The sequence below is a fragment of the Muscardinus avellanarius genome (genome assembly GCF_963383645.1).
Source record: "Muscardinus avellanarius genome assembly, chromosome: 12".
Classification (NCBI taxonomy): Eukaryota; Metazoa; Chordata; class Mammalia; order Rodentia; family Gliridae; genus Muscardinus; species Muscardinus avellanarius.
In genome coordinates, this window is record NC_137798.1 from 5619013 (window position 1) to 5643153 (window position 24141).

A 24141-nucleotide genomic window follows, 5' to 3' on the forward strand; every position below is an offset into this window, starting at 1 on the left:
GCGGGGCCGGGGGCGGGGCCGGCGCGACACCGGGGGCGGGGCCTGGTCGGGCCGGGGCGTGGCCGGGAGGGGCGTGGCCGACGCGGCGCCGGGGGCGTGGCCGGGCCGGGGCGGAGCGTGACTCGGCGGCGGCGGCCGAGCGGGACGCGGGGCGCAGGGCGGAGGCGCGGCGGGCAGCGCCGCCCCCGGGCGGGCGGGCGGCGGCTCCTCCCCGGCCTCTGCGCGTCCCTGCCCGCGCTCCCCGGCGCTCGCGGCCATGGTGCGGCGCCGCGGCCGATGGCGCTGAGGCGGAGCATGGGGCGGCCCGGGCTCCCGCCGCCGCCGCTGCTGGCCGGCCTGGCCTGGCTGCTGCTCCGCGGCTCGGCGGCCGCAGGTAGGCGCGGGCCCGGCGCGGCAGGGCGGGCCGGGCGGGCCCCCAACTCCGGCGGCGCTTGGGGCGGGGGCGCGCGGCGCGGGCGGGGGGCGGGCTGCGTGTTCCCGCCCGGAGGTTCCCAGGTGCTGCTCCCTCCCGCGTCCTGGGGACTCCGTCCGCCCGCCGCACGCGCCCAGGTCCCACTCTGAGAGCACAGCTCTGGACCGAGCACCCATGGGCGTCCCTTTGCCTCCCGCACGCCGGGGCTGGGGGCGCCGGGCCGCATACGACCCCGGCCGTACTCTGTTCCCGTGGCCGCAGAGCTGCCCAAGTGCCCGGCGCTGGAGAGCGTGGGCCGGGCTAGGGGTTGGGTCTCCGCGGGGTTCGCTCGCGATCCCACTTAGCCACCAGGCATTAGCCCTGGCGGGAGTGCTCCCTGGAGCACCCAGCTACCAAGTTCACGCTGCAGACCTCCGGGACTCCCGGGCACACAGTGTGAGGCTGCCCCTCCTCTCCCGTGACTGGTACTGGGTGAAGTACTGTAGAGACACAGGCCAGGGCAGCAGTCGCTGGGACCGGCACCTCTGCCCGAGACAGCCAGCGTCCCCTGTCATATCAGTGTCTCTGGGAAGGAAGGGGAAGGAGGCCACAAGTATTTATATACAGGCTGATGCTCAGAGAGCCCAGGAATGTGCCTAGAGCCACACAGCAAAGGGCAGGAAGGAGCAGGACTGGATTCCAGCTATGCAGATAATTCACCTGCCCATCTCATCTGTTTAGAGAGATGTCAGGAGGCCAGGGGAGGTGTGCGAGTGTGTGCCCGTGAGTGTGCGCGGGTGCGCATGTGTACGAGGTTCCACGGGGCCTGGGGACTCTTGATGTCACAGTGGCCCAGGGGTCTTGAGCTCCTGCCTAGGACCCCACCCTCCCTCCTGCCTCCACCATCCCTGTGCCACCCCTGCGCACATTCAGGTATTAATAGAGCCGGCGGCTGCCAGGAAGGCTGCCATGTGTTTGATCTGACGTGGTTTTGCATCCGTATGTTCCCCACTTCAGGGGAGCACCCCCTTCTCTTCCTCAGCCTCCCTTCTCTCGCAGGGTGGGGTGCACGGGTGCTGGCAGCAGCTCGGGGCTGGGCTGGCACCTGGCGTGGAGAGCTGGCAGCCTGTTGCACTGGTTGGGTGCGGCAGGCCTTCCCAGAGCAGTGCCTGCCCCGGGAGGTGACAGCTCCCCACCGTTCCAGACCAGCTTGTCTTCCTCTCAGAGTTAGAGCCACAGGCAGCTATGGGCAAGAGGTCCCTAGAGCTCGGGGAAGCTTGGCAGTGATGGAAATGGCACCTGCCATGCCCTTTTCCCAGCCTCGGGCCAGGGGCCAGGCTGCCTCCCCTCCCGCACTGTCCTGCCTCTGCTTCTCGGAGCTGAGTGAGCCCTCCGACACAAACTAAGTTCTAGAAGCAAATGAGAGGGATTTCCAGAGACGGGGGCCACCTCAAGCAGGCCGACTCCTCCTTCCCGCCCCTCAGGCCTGAAGCTCCCCGGAGCCCCGGTGAAGCTGACAGTGTCCCAGGGACAGCCCGTCAAGCTCAACTGCAGCGTGGAGGGGATGGAGGAGCCCGACATACAGTGGGTGAAGGATGGGGCTGTGGTCCAGAATTTGGACCAGATGTCCATCTCCATCAGCGAGCAGCACTGGATTGGCTTCCTCAGGTGGGGGACTGCGGGGACCCAGTGGGGTGCCAGCCTGGAGCAAGCTGTGCTCTTTTCCCAGGGCTTGGGAGCTGGGGTGTGGATGCCCCTGTGGCTTTTAAATTTGTCGACCTATGGAAGCTTCTTCCAGAAGTGGGACGGGCTCAAGCCATCTAGTCTGCCCAGCAGAGCTGTCCCTCTCGGCCCGGGAAGCAAGCCTGTTGTCCTGTTTTCACAGCCTGAAGTCAGTGGAGCGCTCCGATGCTGGCCGGTACTGGTGCCAGGTCGAGGATGGGGAGGCTCTGGAACTCTCCCAGCCCGTGTGGCTCACGGTGGAAGGTGAGGAGCAGAGCCACATGGCGTGTTGGCCTGCAACAGATGCCGTCTGCTAGCGACCATACCTCTGCGGAGGAGGGCCAAATGGAAGCTGGCCTTCCCGCTGTCCCCAGGGTTATGGTGGCACCAGGCTCGAGGTCCGCCCCAGACCTCCGAAACCCCATGTGCTAGAATCTGGGTATCTGAGAAGCAAAGGGGTAACTGGGACCCAAACACTATGAGTTTTTCAGCTTTCAGCTGCTTGAGCAACCAGCCCCATGCACCCATCTGGGGCTGGACAGTGTTCTGCCGAGTGGCCCAACCAGCCCTGGGAGCGGTGGGGGAGGGGAGGAGCCTCCGCAGCTGCTGGAGCTGGGAGCTGTTCAGCCCTGGAAAACAAAGTGACTAAGAAAGTAACAAAGGGCCCTGAACCGGAGCTGGGGCCTGCCAGCAGAACTCTGCTAAAGCTCCCACCCACTCCCTCTGCCCGGGTCCCCTCCCCCAGCCTCCTCCCTCATTCTGAGAAGGGCTGTCAGAGCAGGTCTGGGGAGGGAGTGTGGGGGCCAGCAGCCGTCTGCCTAGCCTAAGGGGGCAGCAGCATAGATATTCCTAAGGAAGCAGCCCAGCCTGGGCACATGCCCGTAATCTCATGTACTTGGGAGGCTGAGACAGGAAGATCTGAGCTTCGAGGCCAGCCTCAGCAATTTGGTGAGAGCCTCAGTAACCTATTGAGACCCTGTTGCAAAAAAAGGGCCAGGGGTGTAGCTGGGTGGTAGAATGCCCCTGAGTTCAGTCTCTAGTACCAAGGCCAACAAACAACAACAGCAATACCCCCTTCCCGAGCTTGATGCAGGTTCCGTCGTTGACCCGTTCGTAAGGGGCCTGTGGAGGGCGTTCTGTGTAGAGGACTTCACGGGAACGCAGACTGGTGGTTTGGACAGTTGGAAGCTGAGCGGTGGCTGGCTTCCCCAACCCCTTCTCTCCCTAGGCGTGCCATTTTTCACTGTGGAACCAAAAGATCTGGCCGTGCCACCCAATGCCCCTTTCCAACTGTTCTGTGAAGCCGTGGGGCCCCCCGAGCCCGTTACCATCATCTGGTGGCAAGGAAGCACAAGGGTCAGGGGTCCTGTCCCCTCTCCCTCCGTTTTAAACGTAACAGGTGAGCGGCCTCAGGTTGGGGCTCTGAGGAGGGAATGCGCTCGGTCCTGCCTGTCGTGAGGCCGGCCGAGGCAGGATCTGTCTCGATCACGGAGTTTGCTGTCCTGAGTGTGAGCGTCCAGAGCAAGGCTCGGCGCGCGTGAGCTGCACCGCTGCTGAGCTCATTAGTCAGGTGTGCTGGGCTGGCTGGGTGGGCTGATTAGCGTCAGGCCTGCTGAGCGTGCTTAAGGAGGGTGCTGGGGCCTCCTCTCGCCGCCTGGCTCACAGCAGTCCCGGCCAAGCACAGCTGGCCCTGGAAGATGAATTGTGTGAGACCAGGGGCACCCATCCTCCCCACCTCCCAAGGGAAGGAGCCAGAATCCAGCCCACGCAGAGCTAGGGAGGAGTGTCTGGCAGATACAGAGAAGACAAGCCTCCCAGGCTGCAGAGGGAAATGGGGGAGGTGGCAGGGGGAGAGGGAGGCCAGAGGTACCAGGGCCTCCCTCCTTCCCCGCTGGCCCTTTGCAGAAATCTCTGGATGTTCTCCCAAACAACTGTATCCATCCTACCGCAGCGCGGCCTGCACACCCGCCCGGGCCCCGGGATGCTGTGGCACACCCATACATGCTTGTGAGGTCCACTGATCCGCGAAACTTAAGTTTATTGTTTCTGGTTGACGCCTGAACTGGACAAGAAGATGAGCATCCACGCTGGTTCTGGTGGGCAGGAAGGTGGGAGGGCAGGGCTCTGAGCCGCCCGGTCCCCGGCAGTTTAATTCTGGAGAAGAGGTGCGCTGGAGGACCTGTGGAAGCAGGGCCTCTTCGGAGAGGAGGCTGGGTTCTCTTCCTCCAGCTGGGTTGGAGGAAGTTGGCGAGGAGGTGGGGTTCACTTCCCTCCAGAAATGCGTGGTTGGGACCCTCAGCCAAGCAGCCTGATAATAAGCAGGCATGGAACTCCCACTCCACGGCCACACTGCCAGGCACCACAGGGGACTGAGGGAGTACAAAGGAAACAGCCACCTTTCCAGCCCCCAAAGGACTGAGTAGAGTTGAGGAGACAAGACACAGGCACAGGGAGCTGAGAACTCGCACAAGGCAAAGAATCTGCAAACACGACGGTGGCGGGTACAGAGCACACAAGGGGGCCCTGGCAGGCGCGAAAAGCAGCGGCCAGAAAAGGGAGGCAGCGATGGAGGTGGGAGGTGCCGGCTGCCGTTGAGTGCTTACTGTGTGACGTGCACTTCACATAAATTAGCTGATTCTCCCGTTTGGGCTGAGAAAACAGAGCCCTATCCAAACTCATTAAGATCCCCAGACTCCCTGTCCCATCCCCTCACACCCCGCCATCTGGCCCCTTCCTCTGCTGGAGGGACTGCCAGGCCGGACAGTGAATGTCCCCTCCTCAGTTGCTGCTTAGGGCACTGACTGAGGCTTTCTGGCCCCAGGGGTGACCCAGAGAACGGAGTTTTCCTGTGAAGCTCACAACATAAAAGGCCTGGCCTCCTCGCGCCCAGCTGTTGTTCACCTTCAAGGTAGGGGGACAGGCGGGGAGATGGGGCCGGGCATCTGGCTTCCCTCAGTCCTGCTGGAGGGAGATCCCAGCGGAGGGGCAATTGGCAGAGCTCCCGTTCCTTGTGGGAGCACCTGAGACCCTGCCTGGCTGAGATGAGAATAGAATCCTGACGTCACAGCAGATTTCCCATCACGAAGCAGAGTCCTTGGGAGGGAGGGAAGGAGGGAGGGAGAGAGAGAAAGAGGAGCCAGCAGGACATGGTCAAGGCTCGCAGCCAGCCTTGTTCCTGCCACTCCTGTGGAGGGAATGGTGGGGGGAGGCCTGGCGGGGATGGAGGGCTGGCGCACAGGGCGAGGGCGAAGCCAGTGTGTGGAGGAGCTGCAGGAGCCGCTGCCTATTTCTCCTTTTGTATTTGCCGAGGCCCCAGGTGCCGCCCCCATGTAAGATCTTATTCTTTGGTCAGAGCCCCTTATTCAGAGAAACAAAGAGCCTTCTGTCCCAGCCTAGGCACCCCTCCAGGTGTGAGCAGCCGCTGTTCCCCTGCTGCTTGCTGGTCAGCACACCGCTGTGTCCTGGGAGTGCTGAGTAGCCATCTTTAGGCTGGGGGAGTCCCAGGCTCCAGAGAGTACTCAAGTCTTGATCCCCATGTCTCCTGTTCCCTCCTCTCTTTTTCTTAACTGGGCACTGACTCAAAGTTCCCATCCACAGCGCTGCCTGCAGCCCCCTTTAACATCACAGTGACAAAGCTCTCCAGCAGCAACGCTAGTGTGGCCTGGGTGCCAGGTGCTGATGGCCGAGCCCTGATCCAGTCCTGTACAGTCCAGGTAGGCTGAGATGGGTCCCCGCAGCCTCTCTCCAACTGCCTGGCCGCCTGGCTATTCAGGGGCTGCTCCTTAGCAGGAAGACAGAGCCCAGGCCACTGTCTCTTACCATAGTGCCCCCCCCCCCCAGTGGTGGGACATCCTGTACTTAGGAGGCTGAGACTGAAGGATTGCAGACAGGAGGATCTTCCAGGCTAGCCCCAGCAATGTAGCAAGGTCTTATTTCAAAGTAAAAGATAAGATAGGGCTGGGGTTGTCCTCAGATGTGGAATGCCTCTGGATTCAGTCCCTAGCTACAAAAACAATAACAACAACAACAAGACTGCAGATTGGCTCAAGCCTGTGCATTCCTCAGGCTAGAAAGCAGATCACTACAGCAGATTTGGAGTACCTTCCTGGAAGACTTGGGGTTTTCTGCAAGCTTTGTATATCTGAGCTGCGTGAAAACCTTTGCTTTACATCACACTCTGTACGCTCAGTTCCCACCCCCACCCCCAGCCAAAGAGAACAACCAGAAAGGGTCCTAAGACCCTGGAAAACCGGATAAGATGATACCTCCACCAAGAAGCAGCGCAGGCTTACTCACTCTCCTCTGTTTATGCAAAAGGGATCTAATGAGCTTGGTGTGGTGCCTCATGTCTGTAATCCTAGCACTTGGGAGGCCGAGGTTTGAGGCCTGCTTTAGTGAGACCCTGTTTCAAAATAAAAATAAGGTTGGGCATGGTGGCGCACGCCTGTAACTTCAGTACCTGAGAGGCTGAAACAGGATCTCAGGTTTAAGGACTGCCTTAGCAACACAGCAAGACTCAGCATAAAAAAGATTAGTAGAGCCTGGAGATAGAATGCCTCAGTACAAAAAAAGAAAAGGCGGGGCTGGGGGTACTGTGAACTTCTTTTCGTGTATGTTTGGTGCTAGAGATTGAACTTAGAGGCCTTCTACCTCCAAGCTACACTCCCAGCCCTATTTTTATTTTTTATTTGGAAACAGAGCTGGATAAAGTGATCCCAGACTCACTGAATTGCTGAGGCTGTCTTTTTTTTTGGGGGGGGGTACTGGGGAATGGAACTCAGGGGCATTCTACCTCCGAGTTACCTCCCAGGCCTATTTTTTAGTCTTTTTTTTTTTTGAAACAGGGTCTCACTAAGTTACAGAGGCCTCACTAAGTAGCTGAGGCTGTCCGCAAACTGCGGTCCTCCTGCCTCAGCCTCCCAAATGCCGGGATTACAAGCGTGCGCCACCACGCCTGGCTTCTAGTTTTTAGTTTTTATTTTAAAACAGGGTCTCGCTAAGTTGCAGAGGGCCTCACTAAGTAGCTGAGGCTGGCCGAGAACCTGTGATCCTCCTGTCTCAGCCTCCCAAGTGCTGGGATTCGCCTGGCTAATGAGAACCTTTTGAATAACTGAAACTAGGGTGGAATCTGTAATCTTGTCTCAGCCTCCTAAGTACTGGATAATATTTTCACTAAGTCTTTTTTTTTCCCCCAGTGCTGGGGATTGAACCCAGGGTTGTTCTTATTTTCTAGTTATACCCCTACCCCAGCAACCCCCCCCCCTTTTTTTCTTGGTAGCAGGGTCTTGCCAAATTGCTGAAGCTGGCTTCACATCTGTGCTTCTCAGTCTCAGTTCTCTCAATTTCTGGGATTACTGGCATGTGCCACCACGCCACTGAGTCTTAAATGTTGACTGGGGCTTTGCTGAGAAGCAGGTCTTTCCAGGCTAAAGGAACAGCATCTGCCAAGGCCTGGTGGTGCAGACGCTTTTGAGTTACCAGGCTAGAGGCAGGTGGGAGGGGTGGGTTTCACGCTTGTGCCTGTCTTGGAGGAAACTCCCTCTCTGTACCTGACCCATCTCCCTCTCATCTCACTGGCCTTGGGAGCCTCCTTCCCATATGTCCTTAGTTTTCTGCTTCTCTGTAGGTGACGCAGACCCCAGGAGACTGGGAAGTCCTGGCTGTTGTGGTCCCTGTGCCACCCTTTACCTGCCTGCTACGGGACCTGGAGCCTGCCACCAACTACAGCCTCAGGGTGCGCTGTGCCAATGCCTTGGGGCCCTCTCCCTATGCTGACTGGGTGCCCTTCCAGACGAGGGGCCTAGGTAAGGGATTCCAGCAGAGGGTCTGGGCGGGCCTGGAGCGGGAGGGGAGGGAGGTTCAGGCGTGATTCCGCCATCTGTCTGCTGGGTACCACTACATAACCCTTCCTACCTGGAGAAGATGAGATAATGGGGTGATAGGAGTGTTTGGGGTGGCCAAGAAAAAAAAAAACCCAAAGAGATCAGGTGAGGACTGAAGGATGAGGAAGAAGCCACATAAATATCTGGGGGAATTTGCTTCAGAGAGGGCAAAGCAAGTGCCAGGTCACTAGGGCAGGAGCTTGCTTGGAGTTCTCTGGAGGCCGGCTTGGCTGCGAGAGGAGTGTGTGTGTGTGTGTGTGTGTGTGTGTGTGTGTGTGTAACCATGTTGCTGGCCTGGGGGCTGCATGGTGGTTTATCTTCCTCCCTAGCACAGGGGATACCAGGCAGGGCTGGGAGGCAGTCCCTTCCCCTCGGCATAGATCTCTGAGCTGTTCAGTTCTCGGTCCCTGGCTCCACAAGTCTGCACAGCGCAGTGATAGTGGGAAGGGGAGGGGCTCAGCAACCTTCTCTCTGTGGATACAGCCCCAGCCAGCGCTCCCCAGAACCTTCATGCCATTCGCACGGACTCAGGCCTCATTCTAGAGTGGGAGGAAGTGATCTCTAAGGGCCCTGTGGAAGGCCCCCTGGGGCCCTATAAACTGTTCTGGGCTCAAGACAACGGAACCCAGGTAAGGGAGACACACCCTTCTACTTTCTCCACTCTCTCTGGGCCTTGAGGCCATGAAGAGCTTCCAAATGGCTGTCTCTGGTGGCCTGGGCCTTGCTCCACCCCTCCCATCACACTCCCCCACCCCAGCCTCCAGCTGGGATTGCTCCTGCGGCCACTTTGTCTGCAAAGCCGGAAGCTCCAGAAGGCTTTCTCCCCGCCCACTTGCTTGCCTTTCCCCCATGCTGAGCGAGTGTGTGTTCTGGTGGCCTTTGGGGCAGAATGTGGAGACTCCCAGAAGGTTGTGGACCCTTGGCCCTTCTCTCCCAGTGCCCCGGCCTCCCATTCCTACCTGGGCCTTTTCTGTCCTCTGGCCCCAGCCCAGGCCTGCTCTTCAGGTTCAGTGTGTGTGTCTATGGGGGTGGGGTGCATTTCCTGGCTGCAGGATGAGCTGACAGTAGAGGGGACCAGAGCCAATCTGACAGGCTGGGACCCCCAGAAGGACCTGATCGTGCGCGTGTGCGTCTCCAACGCAGTTGGCTGTGGGCCTTGGAGTCAACCACTGGTGGTCTCCTCTCACGACCATGCAGGTGAGGGCAGGCAGGGGATCAGGGACTTCAAGGGGCACCTAGACCCATGGGAGGGGGCTGGTGGCACCTGTCTTCCCAGTAGTCCCCCAAATTCAGTCATTTAGTTAGATCGTGGTGGGTATTTATATCTCATTTCCCTCGCTCTCCCCCCTTGACATAGAATCCTCAGTCACACTGTAGGTCACAATAGCCAGGACCTGTCACAGGCCAGGTAGGACTCTTGAGTTTCCTTTTGGAGTCTCTTTCATCCAGGCCCCTTATTAACTAAGGGAGCCACTTGGCCAGCCCAGGTGGCCATCCTGAGAAAGTTCTAAAGGGACATGGCGTCTGCCCGGCTCATACTGCCCTTCCCTCCCGCAGGCCGGCAGGGCCCTCCCCACAGCCGCACCTCCTGGGTGCCAGTGGTCCTGGGAGTGCTGACAGCCCTGGTGACAGCTGCCGCTCTGGCTCTCATCCTGCTTCGAAAGAGGCGGAAGGAGACACGGTTTGGGTAAGGAAGTGGCCTGGAGAGACGGGCAGGGTGACAGACGGCTTTGGAGCTGACCCCGGGGCCTGGGTTTCCTTCAGGCAAGCCTTTGACAGCGTCATGGCTCGAGGGGAGCCGGCCGTTCACTTCCGGGCAGCCCGGTCCTTCAATCGAGAAAGGCCTGAACGCATCGAAGCCACACGTGAGTGCTGGGGGGTCGTGGGAGGGGACGTGGGCTGCCTTGTGCCTGGCCCGCATTCTCTTATCAACTCACCAGTCGCACAGTCTGAACCAAGACAAGTCCCAGGTACATTAGTTAGGCCATCTGAACCGAGATGAATCCCAGGTACAGAATACTGTAAAAGACACACAGACCTCCCTCGTGGGCCGCCCTCACCATTGAGTAGCTGATTCCTCTGCTCCGAGGGGGCTGGGGTAAGAGGCAGCCGGGTTTGGATGGGGACCAGAGCTCCGCCTTTCTCACCGCCTGGCAGTGGACAGCTTGGGCATCAGTGATGAGCTGAAGGACAAGCTGGAAGACGTGCTCATCCCTGAGCAGCAGTTCACCCTGGGCCGGATGCTGGGCAAAGGTGTGTGCTGCGCAGGGCTGGCGTGCCTGAGCTTGCCCTCCTGGATGGCTTAGGCCGTCCCTGTCACTTGGGGGGTGTGGGTGAGTTTGGGGTGCTGGGGGTTGCTGGCCGGGGCCAGCGAGGACATGCTCTGCCTTTGCAAAGGAGCCCCTGCAGTTACCCCCGAGCCTGATGATTTTGTTTCTCTATAGAGGGTCACCTGGGAGGGCAGGGAGTGGGGAGCAGGAGGTCAAGACGCCCCTCACCTGACTTGTTCCTAGGAGAGTTCGGTTCGGTGCGGGAGGCCCAGCTGAAGCAGGAGGATGGCTCCTTTGTGAAAGTGGCTGTAAAGATGCTGAAAGGTGGGTAGAGAGTGGTAGCTGTGGGGAGAGGCCCTTAGGTGGGAGGGTAGCAGGGGCCATTGATCCCGGAGCAGGCTTTGGCCCAAGATTTTCCAAGATGAGCTAGTTGGCACTAACGGGGATGCTGCCTGTGCCCGTGAATACTTAATTCACAAGCATATGCCCACACAGACCCATGCCCTAGCATTGCTCTCTGCCGTCAGCAGCGACTGTCCTCCCAGTTCACTCTTGGGGTGATCATAGCCGTGGTTGGTCGAGCTGCTGCGCTGTCCAAAGGGAAGGCATAGCCAGGCGCCGTGGCATGTGCCTGTAATCTCAGTGCTTGGGAAGCTGAGGTAGGAGGATCACAGGTTTGAGGCCACCTTTAATAACTTAGCACACCCTTAGCAACTTTGGTTTTTCTTTTGCAAAGGCTGGTGGTATGACTCAAAGGTAGAATGTTCTAGGTTCAATCCCCAGTATTAAGACCAAAGTAATCGACCCCGAAGGGAAGACATTCACAAGAGGAATTGTGGGTTGGCACTGCTGCAGGGGCTTCTGTTCTAGACTGTTTCCTGGGCCCCTGTGAGGCTCAGGACTGAAGGCTGAGCCCTAGGAGGCTTGGGTCTGACCTGGGCATACCTTGTTTCAACCCCTCCCACGTCTGTCCTCCAGCTGACATCATTGCCTCCAGCGACATCGAAGAGTTCCTCCGGGAGGCGGCTTGCATGAAGGAGTTTGACCATCCACACGTGGCCAAGCTCGTCGGTAAGCCCACTTTGAGGGGAGAAAACAGAATAGGGCTAAAAATACGTTCCACCAGCCAGGCACACGCATGTCATTCCAGATCTGGGAGGCTGAGACAGGAGGATCGCAGTTCGCAGACAGCCTCAGCTACTTAGTGAGGCCCTTTGCAACTCAGTGAGACCCTGTTTCAAAATAAAGAATAAGAGCCGGGCGTGGTGGCGCATGCTTGGAATCCCAGCATTCGGGAGGCTGAGGCCGGAGGATTGCAGTTCCTGGACAGCCTCAGCTACTACTTAGTGAGGCCCTCTGCAACTCAGTGAGACCCTGTTTCAAAATAAAGAATAAGAGCCGGGCGTGGTGGCACACGCTTGTAATCCCAGCATCCGGGAGGCTGAGGCCGGAGGATCGCGGTTCGTAAACAGCCTCAGCTACTACTTAGGCCCTCTGCAACTCAGTGAGACCCTGTTTCAAAATAAAGAATAAAGGCCGAGCGTGGTGGCGCACACTTGTAATCCCCATGCTTGGGAGGCAGAGACAGGAGGATCGCGCAGGTTCGAAGCCAGCCGCACTGGCTTAGGAGACCCTGTTTCCAAAAATAAAATAGGTCTGGGAGTGTAGCCCGGAGATAGACGGGCTTCCAGGAACCCCAGTACCACCAAAAACAAAAACAAAAACAAAAACAAAACAAACAAAAAAAACAAAATAAAGAATAAAAAACAGGGCAGGGGGTGTAGCTCAGAGGTCAAATGCCCCTGGGTTCCATCTCAGACCCGCAAAAATAAATAAATAAATAAATAAATAAATAAATAAATAAATAAATAATAAAAAATAGGACTGGGGGTATAGCTCGGAGGTAGCATGCCCCTGGCTTCCATCCCTAGTACTGCAAAAAAAAAAAAAAAAAAAAAGAGTTCCACCAACATGAGGGCACTCTGTGGGAGAGAAGATTGGATTCACCTGATGGAGTGGGCTAGTGACAAAATAGCAGGGAGGGGCTGCTAAAACCTGATCGTGTTCCAAGTAAGGAGCTTAGTTTGCAGACCCTGTACCGAAAGTTTGCACATGAAGATTATTCGCATAGGCAGAGGAGGAGGGGATGGAAGATGCTCTGGGGATCTGGGAGCAGGCCAGAGTGGAACCCGTGGGAAACAGACAGCAGAGCCGGGGTCAGAGGTGAGACCCAGCAGGTGGAAGCTGATGTAGACGCCCGACTCTCCCTTGTCTTAGGGGTGAGTCTCCGGAGCCGGGCTAAAGGCCGTCTCCCCATCCCGATGGTCATCCTGCCCTTCATGAAGCACGGGGACCTGCACGCCTTCCTGCTTGCCTCCCGGATTGGAGAGAACCCCTTTGTGAGTGCTGGGGTGGGAGTGGCCAGGGGGACAGGGTAGAAGAACGAGGCCCCATAGGGATAAAGGTTCTGGGAGAGAAGGGCCTGGGAGGTAGGGCCAAGGTGCTGATTGGGAGAGGGAGGGATCAGAGTTCGGCTCCACTGAAGGTAGCTTCCTCGTCCCTCACAAAGCCCTGCTGGGCACTCCAGGCTGGGCAGGGGCTCCTTCTGAGAGAAGAGACTTGCGGAGCCCCAGGCTACAGGGGCCTTGGCTCTCGGACTCTTTCTTAGACCTGCCGAAGCTTCCTTGCCTTGGGAAGGCCCTCCAGCCCCTTTCCTTCCTTTCAGTGATTCTGAGGACAATCTTTAGGCTTTCTGGCCAGGGAATCCCATTCGTCCTGCCCCAGCTGGGTAGGCAGGTCCAGCCTGAGCTTCCCCTGTCTGCCTACCAGAACCTGCCCCTCCAGACCCTGATCCGGTTCATGGTGGACATTGCCTGTGGCATGGAATACCTGAGCTCCCGGAACTTCATCCACCGAGACCTGGCTGCTCGGAATTGCATGTAGGAGCGCTGGGGGTCGGGGGTGGGAGAGAGCAGCCGGCACCTGGAGGAGCTGGCTGCTCCTGCCTGGGACAGCACCCGCTATGCATGGGGGTAACCTGGGCCAGAGCTATCCTGGCTCTGCCAACACCATGGGTCCAGAGGGAGGGCTGACCCTGAATTCCGCCTCCCTTGCAGGCTCGCAGAAGACATGACAGTGTGCGTGGCTGACTTTGGACTCTCTCGGAAAATCTATAGCGGGGACTACTATCGGCAGGGCTGCGCCTCCAAGCTGCCTGTCAAGTGGTTGGCCCTGGAGAGCCTGGCGGACAACCTGTATACCGTGCACAGTGACGTGGTGAGCAGGGTGAACGGGGAGGCCGGGCGGGGATGCCAGCGCTGTGGACGGGCCCAGGCAGACGAGTCGGCCCTCGGGGGCCCCACCAGGTCCACTGTCTGGGCTTTCTGGTCTTCTGGCTACCCAGTTACCAGGCCCCAAGTCCCCAAGAAGCGCCCGGGAGCCCTGGCTCTGCCTGGCTCCGGACGCCTAGTGACATCAACTTCACTTGTGTCCCAGTGGGCCTTCGGGGTGACCATGTGGGAGATCATGACTCGCGGGCAGACGCCATACGCAGGCATCGAAAATGCTGAGATTTACAACTACCTCATCGGCGGGAACCGCCTAAAACAGCCTCCGGAGTGCATGGAGGACGTGTGAGTACCCCGGGGAGCGGTGTGGAAGGGACCAGGGAGCTGGGTTTGGGTCCTGGCTGCCCCGCAGCTGCTAGCCCCGGGGACGCTCAGAACCTCCACTTGGACCTTTGGTTTTGCTTTGTTTTGTAGGAATGTCCTTGTAGTTAGAGGGAAGACTGACCTCTGCCCCTTATTCTGTTTATCTACCACTTCTCTATTTTCTTTCTTTCCCTGTTTCCCGTTCCAAATTCCTCACTTTAGCCTGTGTGTGTGTGTGTGTGTGTGTGTCTGTGGTGTGTTTGGGGATTACTGGGAAGAGAACTCAGGGGTGAACTCAGGAAGTGAACTCAGAAGTGAACTTCTGAGCTATACCTAAAGTCCTTTTTTTTTTTTTTTGTGGTACTGCGGTAGAACCCAGAGGCTTTTCTACCTCCAAGTTATACTCCCAGACCTATTTTATACTTTATTCGGAAACAGAGTCTCACTAAGTTGCTGAGAAGCCTCACCTCACTAAGTAGCTGAGGCTGGCTTTGAACCTGCGCGATCCTCCTGTCTCAGCCTCCCAAGCGCTGGGATTACAAACATGTACCACCACACCTGGCTACAGCCCTTTTTATTTATCTATTTATTTTTCCTATTTTTCCTATTTTTCTATTTATTTAATTTTTCTGGAGCACTGGGGATTGAACGCAGGGTCGTTCTACCTCTCAGCCACACTCCCAGCCCAATTTTATTTTATTTTATTTTATTTTATTTTATTTTATTTTATTTTATTTGCGGTACTAGGGATGGAACCCAGGGGCCTTCTACCTCTGAGCTACACCCCTGGCCCTATTTTTTTATTCTTTATTTTGAAACAGGGTCTCACTGAGTTGCAAAGAGCCTCACTAAGTAGCTGAGGGTGTCCACAAATTGCAATCCTCCTGTGTCAGCCTCCCTAATGCTGGGATTACAGGCATGAGTCACCATGCCCAGCTCTGTGTGTGTGTGTGTGTGTGTGTGTGTGTGTGTGTGTGTGTGTGTGTGTCACTAAGGACACCTCCAGCCTGTAGCCTCCATGCTACACCTCCAGCCTGATTTTATGTTATTTTTATTTTATTTATTTTTCTGGTACTGGGAATTGAACCTAGGGGCATTCTACCTTGGAGTTACACCCCAGCCCTATTTTTAAATTATTTTTAATTTTTTTTTTAATGTTTCTGTGCTACTACTCGTGGAACCCAGGGGCATTCTACCTCCAAACTACACGCCCAGTTCTGTCTGTCTCTTTCTTTCTTTCTTTCTTTCTTTCTTTCTTTCTTTCTTTCTTTCTTTCTTTCTTTCTTTCTTTCTTTCTTTCTTGTTTCTTTTTGCAGTACTAGGGGCATTCTACCTCCGAAGCTACACATCCAGCCCTACTTTTTATTCTTTATTTTGAAACAGGGTCTCACTGAGTTGCAAAGGGCCTAAGTAGCTGGAGCTGGCCGCAAACCTGCAATCCTCCTGTCTCAGCCTCCCAAACACTAGGATTACAAGTGTGAGCCACCAAGCCTGGCTTATTACTTATTAAAACAGAGTTGCTTTTGCCTTTTTCAGCCACTGTTTCCCCCAGTTTCTAGGGAGAGCCGGGAACCCCCACGGGCAGGAGTTGAGCAGCACAGCAGGTTTCTCTGTCACTTTCTTCTCGTGCCTGTCTCCTTCCACCTTCTTAGGACCCCAGCTAGTCTACGCAAACCTCAGCCTGAGCCCCTCTCCGCCTCGGATAGGGCTGCACAGGGAAACCCGGGGAAGCCCCATCACTCCTCGCTCGCTTGGCAAGGAGGAGTGCAGGAGGTCGGGTTCCTTTCCTGGCTTCCTCTGGCGGGAGTGGAGGAGACCTGAGATCCTGGGAAGGAGGAAATGCCTTCATTCCTTGCTGTAAGCCTGAGACAGGGCGGGGTAGTGGTGCCACCCACTCGGGTGTTATGAAACCCCTGGGACCAGATGCGGATGACCAGTCACTAACATTAGCTGGACACTTTAGGTTTTCTTTCGGGTAATCTTCCTCTAACCCTAGGAGGAAAATACTGTTGTTATCCCCATTTTGTAGATGAGGGAATGGGATTAAAGAGGTTAAGTAACATGGCCGAGTCACACAGCTATTAAGTGAACAAGTCGGTGTTTGGTGTTTGAGCCTAGGTCCCTGGGGTTTTAGAGTCTGTGCTCTTTACCACGAAACCAGCCGTGATACCGTGATTGGTCTGTTGTAGTCTTGCAGAGGAAGGCAGAGCCTGAATGATGGACAGTGGGTCTGAAGCCCTCAAAGCTGGGCTGTTGAGTGCGGGAACAGCCTGCCCCTCCTGTTTATCCGCAGAGCTCAAGGATGGGTAGGGACTGGAGACGCCGCCTCCTGGGCTGGGCTCGCGTTGTCAGTGGCAAGTGTGCAGGACCCTGGCCTCCCAGGCAGCGGGGTGGACAGCTGCCCGCTGGCTCCCAGCGCAGCCTTGAGAATGTGTCCCGGTCTGTCTGTGTGCCCCTGGGCCTGGCCCGTGCCCACAGCCTGCTTGGGGTCTGGCGTGGCTCTTCTCCCTGGGGCTTCTCGGAAGGCCGGGGTGGTTTCTTGCCATGGCCCGGGGTGAGTGAGTCAGGCCTTTGCTCCCGTTGTGCTTGGTCTCAGCCCTTCCCATCAGGTTGGGGGTGTCGTCGTCGTTGCAGTTTTTTCCCCCTCACCTGAGTCATTCTTTGGGAACAATGATAAGCTTCAGAGAATCTGTAAGGCTTCTGAAATAACATGCAAAAAGTATTCCTGCCAGGGGAAGAAGGCTGAGAGCTTTTCTCAGATTCTCAAAAGTATCCATGGACAGTGAGGATTTAAGAACACCTGAGTAGGTGCCGCCTCTCGAGAACTCAGGACAAAAAGTGGATGCTCAAACTCACCCCATAAAAATAACCCTGACACCTGATACAGTGGCACATGCCTGTAATCTCAGTCCTTAGGAGATGGAAGCTTGGGATTATAACATTGAAGCCGGCCTGGGCAACTTAGTGAGACCCTAACTCAAAATAGAATAAAGTGGCCAGGGACGGTGGCACATGCTTGTAATCTCAGGACTTGGGAGGCTGAGACAGGAGGATCGCAGGTTCAAAGCCAGCCTCGGCAATTTGGTGAGGGCCTCCACAACCTAGTGAGACTGTTTCCAAGTAAGAAATAAAATCGAGTTGGGTGAGGGTGTATTCATTCGAGTCACCCCTCCATGCCAATCTGGTATGGAGCTGTACCTATCCTCTGTATTTCTTTCTTTTTTTTTTTTTGGTGGTACTGGGGGTGGAACCCAGAGGCTTTTCTACCTCCGGGCTATACTCCCAGACCTATTTTATATTTTATTTGGAAACAGGGTCTGTTTGTTTGTTTGTTTTTGGTGGTACTGGGGTTCCTGGAAGCCCTTCTACCTCCGGGCTACACTCCCAGACCTATTTTAACATTTTTATTTTGAAACAGGGTCTCCTAAGCCAGCGCGCGCGGCTGGCTTCGAACCTGTGCGATCCTCCTGTCTCAGCCTCCCAAGTGCGGGGATTACAAGCGTGCGCCACCACGCCCGGCCTGTATTTCTATCTTTCTAATAAACTTCTTTAAATCTTAAAAAAAAAATCGAGTTGGGGGATATAACGTGGAAGTAGAATGCCCCTAGGTTCAATCCCCAGTACCAAGAAATAAAATTAAATTGAATTAAAACAGGAGCAGGGATGTAGCTCAGTGGCAGAGCACTGGGCTAGCATGCTGGAAGCCCTGGCTACAGTTCCCAGCACCTCAAAAACAACAACAACCGTCACTCTAGGTGTGTTCTGCAAGACCAAAGCAGCCATAGTAACTTCTCCCAAGACCATTTAGGAGGAGCTGTGGGACCAGCCCATCAGCTCCGCATCATGGCTGTTCCTTTCTCTCTGTGTGACAGAAATAAGGGTCCTCTCTGGGCTCTGTTTCCACATTTGTAAACTACTTGGAAGGGTACCTGATACATAATAAGCCTTATATACTAGTGTGTTAAGTAACTTTTCTTCCAATCCCAGTCCCATATGACTAAGGGGCCTCTGCTTTTGAGAGACGGGCCACCATCTCCCTTTCTGGTTCTCCACCCCAGGTATGATCTCATGTACCAGTGCTGGAGCGCCGACCCAAAGCAGCGCCCCAGCTTCACATGCCTGCGGATGGAACTGGAGAACATCCTGGGCCACCTGTCTGTGCTGTCCGCCAGCCAGGACCCCTTGTATATCAACATCGAGAGAGCCGAGCAGCCCGCAGAAGGAAGCAGCCTGGAGCTGCCCTGCACGGATCAGCCCGGCAGCCAGGCCGGGGACGGCAGAGCCGTGGGGGCAGCGGGCGGCACCCCCAGTGACTATCGCTACATCTTCACTGAGCCGCCTGGGCAGGTGGAGCAGCAGCCGGAGAGCCCCGTCAGCGGCAGCGAGGCGCAGAGGCTGCTGCTGCTGCAGCAAGGGCTTCTACCCCACAGCAGCTGTTAGCCCGCAGGCACAGGGCATCCGCGGCCTTCCTGCTGGCTCTGCTCCGCTGTGCTGGCTAAGCCTCGCCCGCCTGCAGCCCAGACAGCAAGGTGTGGAGGCTCCTGTGGTAGCCCTCCCAAGCTGTGCTGGCACCTGGACCGACCAAATCACCCAATCCCAGTTCTTCCTGAAACCACTCCACGGGCAGCCTGGCACCGCTTTAGGCCTTGGCTTGGAGGCCGTGGACCAGTCCTGGTTGCCTGAACCCAGGCAGCTGGCAGGAGGGGAGGGGTGGCTATGTTTCCATGGTGATCCTGAGTGTGGATGGCAGTGGAGGGAGGGTAGGTCCAGCCCTGTGGGACCCGCCCTCTTGGCTGAGCTGCCCCGGCCACTTGAGTGCATGCATTGAGCAGCCTCCAGCTGGGGGACTCAGCAGGGCTCACCACACTTGGGGTTCCAATGCCAGGCTTGCCACTCTGAGTCACAAAATGATGCCCTTGTATTTTTCCCACTTAGGTAAAGTTGGTAAGGGGTTGGTACAGTTGGGTCCCAAGCCCTATGGCAGGAGATGGTGGGATACTCTCAGGTCTGAATCCTCTTCACCTTCCTGATACCCCTCTGCCTAGGCCGGGAGAGGAGGTGGGGAGGGGGATTCTCTGAAGCCAGCCGGCCCCCTCCACAGGCTCCTAGGGGCTCCTGCTCTAAAAGCAGCATACTGAGCCGCCAAGAAGAAGGGGCGCTGGAGGCTGGCCCAGGAACCTAGAAGGAGAGGCTAGAGAACTTCGGGAGCCCCTCTCCAAGCCCTCCACAGTCTGAGCATGCTACCAGGTCCCAAATAGCCAAGACTAACAAAGGCAGCTGTGTCTGAGCCCAGCCCTTCCAGAGTGACCCCTGGTCCACCCTCCCCTCTAACTGGACATCCTCTTCTGTCCCAAGTCCCCAGAGAGAAAACAGGCCTGCCGGCTGGTGTGGATAAAAGGAGTTCCAGGAGCCTGGACCGCCCTGGCTGGGGAGCCTCCTGGAATGCATGGGGCAGACCCTGCTCATAGGGACATTTTCAAGCTGTTAGTTGCTGTTTAAAAACAGAAATAAAATTGAAGACTAAAGAATCAAGGCTTGGTCTCTTACATGTTTACTCTTCCAGATCACAAAAATTAATCTGAAAAGACACATGCCAAAATGTTAACAGCTGTTATCATGATAAGTGATTAAGACTTTTCATGTTTTCTAAGTTTTCTGCATTGAACACAAAATGACTTTCGTACTTAGATAAGATCCCGATGAGTCTCAGCATATTAAAGGTAATACATGAACGCCTGTAATCCCAGCATTTGGGAGGCTGATACAGGAGGCTGCGGAGTTCAAGGTCCTGTTTCAAAATAAAATAGGGCTGAGTTGTAGTTCAGGTAGAATACTCCTGGGTTAACCCCAGTGCCACTGAACGAATTAATAAATTAATGTAATACAAAGTTAATAGGCAATTAGGAAAATTCAGAAGATCTTAAGAGATGCCAATTACTCTGCCACCCAGTGAGAACCACCACTGATCTTTTGAAGATGCAAATGTTTTTCGACCGTCCTTGCCCTCTCCCGCCCACTTAGAGACTTGCCTTGAGTGTAGAAACTGTCCTCACCCCTTCACTGGGCTTGGAGTCTAGGAAAACTGCCCTGGGAATAAATCCAAAGAGAACAGTGTGCTTTTTGAGGACTCAAATAAGACCAGGGGAGCTTGCCTCCGAAGCATCTCCACCTGAAATGTTTAGTTGAGCTTTTAGGGCAAGCTCAGGGCAACCTGCTGCAGGAAGCGAGGAAACCCTGCCTCTGGTGAGAGTTCACGGTTCTTCTCCCGTTGGCCGAGAGTAATGGAATGGGCGTGGCGGGCGCGCCTGCAAACAGATATCCTGAAAAACCGGTTGCTGCTGCGCTTGATTCTGTTCTCACCAATCGCAAGACCTGAGTGGATTTCCAGGCGCAAAGCTCTCAGAGCTTTTCCTGCTGTGATCCATTTCAACTGCCGGTGGTGGTGATCTGTAAAATAACGTTAGGAATTATTGAGAACTTTCCTTTCAAGTAATTGTTAGCCATTAATGGGCACCTATTCTGTGCCAAGTACTGTGCCTAGGACTTCACACCTATAGTCTCAATGCAGCTTTCCCACAAGTGGAAATATAAGTATTATATACATAACAGGCAGGACGGAGAGGCAGTTAGCAACACGTCCAAGGTTACGCGGCTAGTGAGTGGTAGACGTAGGAGTGAACCCACCGAGTCAGATCGGAGCCGGTGTTCCGACCACTCTGGGAAGCACCCTTCAGTTCTATCATGGTTATCTTTTGGGTGAATGCAGTTTGATAGTAAACACTGTGTGTGTGTGTGTGTGTGTGTGTGTGTGTGTGTGTGTGTTGGTGGGGATAGAACCCAGGGGTATTCTACCACCAGGTTATACTCCCAGACCTATTTTATTCTTTTTTTGGAAATGGGGTCTCACTAAGTGGCTGAGGCTGTCTGTGAACCATGATCCTCCAGTCTCAGCCTCCCAAATGCTGGGATTACAAGGATGCATCTCCATGCCCGGCAGTTGGCTTTTTCTTTTCTTTCTTTTTTTTTTTTTTTTTTTTTGCGGGTCTGGGGATGGAATCCAGAGGCATTTGACAGCTGAGCTACACCCCTGCCCTATTTTTTTTTTTTTCTTTGAAACAGGGTCTCACTAAGTTGCAGAGGGCCTCACTAAGTAGCTGAGGCTGTCCGCAAACCTCCATCCTCCGGTCTCAGTCTCCCAAATACTGGGAAGGCATATTTTAAAATGCGAGGGAAGACCCAGCGTGGTGGCGCATGCTTGCAATCCCTGTGCTTCAGAGGCAGAGACAGGAGGATCGCACAGGTTCGAAGCCAGCCTCAGCTACTTAGCGAGACTCTTAGCAACTTAGTGAGACTCTGTTTCCAAATAAAGTATAAAATAGGTCTGGGAGGATAGCCCAGAGGTAGAAAAGCCCCTGGATTCCACCCCCAGTACCACCAACAAATAAAAATAAAATAATATGTATGGGAAGGTCCGGTGTGGTGGTACATGATTGTATCCCAGTACTTTTGAGGCTGAGACAGGAGGTTCGCGGACAGCCTCAGCTACTTAGTGAGGCCCTCCGCAATTTAGTGAGACCTAGTTTCAGAATAAAAAATAGGACTGGGGTTGCAGCTCCAAGGTAGAAGTGCCCTGGGTTCAATCCCCAGTACTGCAAAAATAAATAAATAGAAAATAAATAAAATAGGGCTGAAGGTATAGCTCAGAGATAAGATTCCTCTGGGTTCTATCCCTAGTAACACACACACACACACACACACACACACACAAGCACAAGAATTTTTTTTTTTAACCGGGGATGGAACCCAGGGCTTTTCTACCTCCGGGCTATACTCCCAGACCTATTTTATACTTTATTTGGAAACAGGGTCTCACTAAGTTGCTGAGAGCCTCACTAAGTAGCTGAGGCTGGCTTCGAACCTGTGCGATCCTCCTGTCTCAGCCTCCCAAGCGCGGGGATTACAAGCGTGCGCCACCACGCCTGGCAAAGCACAAGAATTTTGACATGAGTATATGTGTGTGAGACAAGTCTAACCTATTTAGATAGGAGCCACCATCAGTAGTTAAATTAATACAAATGACCAATTTGTCCTTTCTTCTTTCCTTTTTGGTACTAGGATTAAACCCAGACATAGTCTACAACTGAACTATACATCAAAGTCCTTTTGGGGTTAAACCCCAGAGACATTCTACCTGAGCTGAACTCTAGCCCTATCTTTTATTTTTTATTGTAAAATAGGGTCTGATAAGTAAAATAAAAAATTAAATGCGAGTAAAATAAAAATAATGTGCGTACGGCGGAGTGTGAAAAACACGAGAGAGGTCCGGTACACGTGGCATGTAAAGTTTTAATGGCACGGCTCTCCCGGGGATCAGGGCGAGGCACCGTGGGGCCCGCGCGCCTGTCCGAAGCTTGAGGACGCGGGCTCTCCTTTTAAAGGCATGCATCTCGCGAGATGGGGGTTTACTCGCGGGAACGCCCAATTCTCGTGGGGGTTTCAGCCCCTCCCTTGCCCTGCAGAGGTCATGTGACGCAAAGTCACATGAGTGCAGGACCCAACTTAACAGGGTCTAGATGCACATAGTGGCCTACACTAGTAATCCAGTACTTGGGAGGCTGAGACAGGAGAATCCAGGTTTAAGGACAGCCTCAGCAAGTAGTAAAACCCTGTTTCTTTCCTTCTTTCTTTTTCTTTCTTTCTTTCTTTCTTTCTTTCTTTCTTTCTTTCTTTCTTCTTTCTTTCCTTCTTTTCTTTTTTTTTTTTGCTGGGGATGGAACCCAGGGGCAATTGACCTCTGAGCTACACCCCTGCCCTATTTTTTATTCCTTATTCTTTATTTTGAAACAGGGTCTCACGAAGTTCCGGAGGGGCTCACTAAGTAGCTGAGGCTGTAAATAGCTGAGGCTGTCGGCAAACCACAATCCTCTGGTCTCAGCTTCCAAAATGCTGGGATTACAAGCCTGCGCCACCACACCCAGCTGAGACCCTGTTTCTAAATAAAAATAAAATAGGGCTGGGGGTAGAGCCAGGCGTGGTGGCGCAGGCTTGTAATCCCAGCATCGGGAGGCTGAGAACTGAAGAGCACGGTTCGCTGACAGCCTCAGCTACTTAGTGAGGCCCTTTGCAACTCAGTGAGACCCTGTTTCAAAATAAAGAATAAAAAAAAAAAAAAATAGCGCTGGGGGTGTAGCTCGGAGGTAAAAGGCCCCTAAATTCCATCCCTAGTGCACAAGCCAGCTGTGTGCGCTGGTTTAAGAGACCCTGTTTCCAAATAAATAAAAAAAGTATAAAAATAGTTCTGGGAGAGAGGTATAGCCCGGAGGTAGGGTTTCTAGGAACCCTAGTACCAGCAGAAAAACAAACAAACAAAATAAAGAAATAAATAAAAATGATTGAATTAATTAATAAATACATTTAGGGCGGCAGTGTAGCTTAGAGGTAGAATGCCTGAGTTCAGTCCCCAGTACCAAAAATAAATAAATAAATACATATATAAACAGGGTCTCACTAAGTTGCAGAGGGCCTGACTAAATCGCTGAGGCTGGCCCTGAACCTGTAATCCTCCTGTGTCAGCCTCTCAAGTACTGGGATTATAGGTATGCACTACCATGGTGGGGCACTCAGTTCCTTTATAAGTTTTGGCCTCTCTGGCCGATGAGTTTGAGGTGGGTGTTAATAGTGGATCTGTGTATATGTGTGTTACTGGAGATTGAATCCAGGGCCTCACATGTAGGCCAATACTCAACCCCTGAGGTATACCTGTCTTTGGGACGGGTTCATTCTTCAACGCACGTTGGGTAGAGTCCTTGGTTTAGAAAATATTTTCAGCGTGCACCAGTCAGAGACAGATTTATTTAAGGAAACAATAAATAGGCATTCAAGGGCGGACAAAGGCCACACCCAAAGGGAGATAAGCCGGGCGTGGCGGAGCTCTCTTGCAATCAGCATTTGGGAGGCTGAGACAGGAGGATCAATTTTGGTTCCGGATATCCTCAACTACTTAGTGAGGCCTTTTGCAACTCAGTGAGATCCTGTTTCAAAATAAAGAATAAAAAAAAAAAAAATAGGGCTGGGGGTGTAGCTGGGAGGTAGAATGCCCCTGGGTTCCATCGCCAGTATCGCAAAAAAAAAAATAAAAAAAAAGTGAGAGGCCCTTTGGGCTTGCAGCGCTCTTATTTATGGGGGACTTTTGTGGGGGGGGGGGGACAGAAGGAGGTGTGTGAGAA

At 54.5% G+C, this 24141-nt stretch overlaps 1 protein-coding gene across 1 annotated transcript; it reads left to right on the forward strand.

Annotated features, from left to right (window-relative positions):
* Positions 1-276: 276 nt before the first annotated feature.
* TYRO3 (TYRO3 protein tyrosine kinase) lies at positions 277-18355 on the forward strand (the record flags this gene model as incomplete). Its single annotated transcript, XM_080707278.1, has 19 exons — positions 277-373; positions 1876-2059; positions 2277-2377; positions 3342-3512; positions 4935-5021; positions 5711-5826; positions 7740-7917; positions 8479-8624; positions 9048-9192; positions 9553-9682; positions 9760-9860; positions 10153-10248; positions 10509-10589; positions 11244-11336; positions 12543-12664; positions 13095-13204; positions 13382-13541; positions 13761-13897; positions 17974-18355. The coding sequence occupies 19 exons, from the start codon at positions 277-279 to the stop codon at positions 18353-18355; spliced, it is 2637 nt and encodes an 878-aa protein (XP_080563404.1).
* Positions 18356-24141: the final 5786 nt, after the last annotated feature.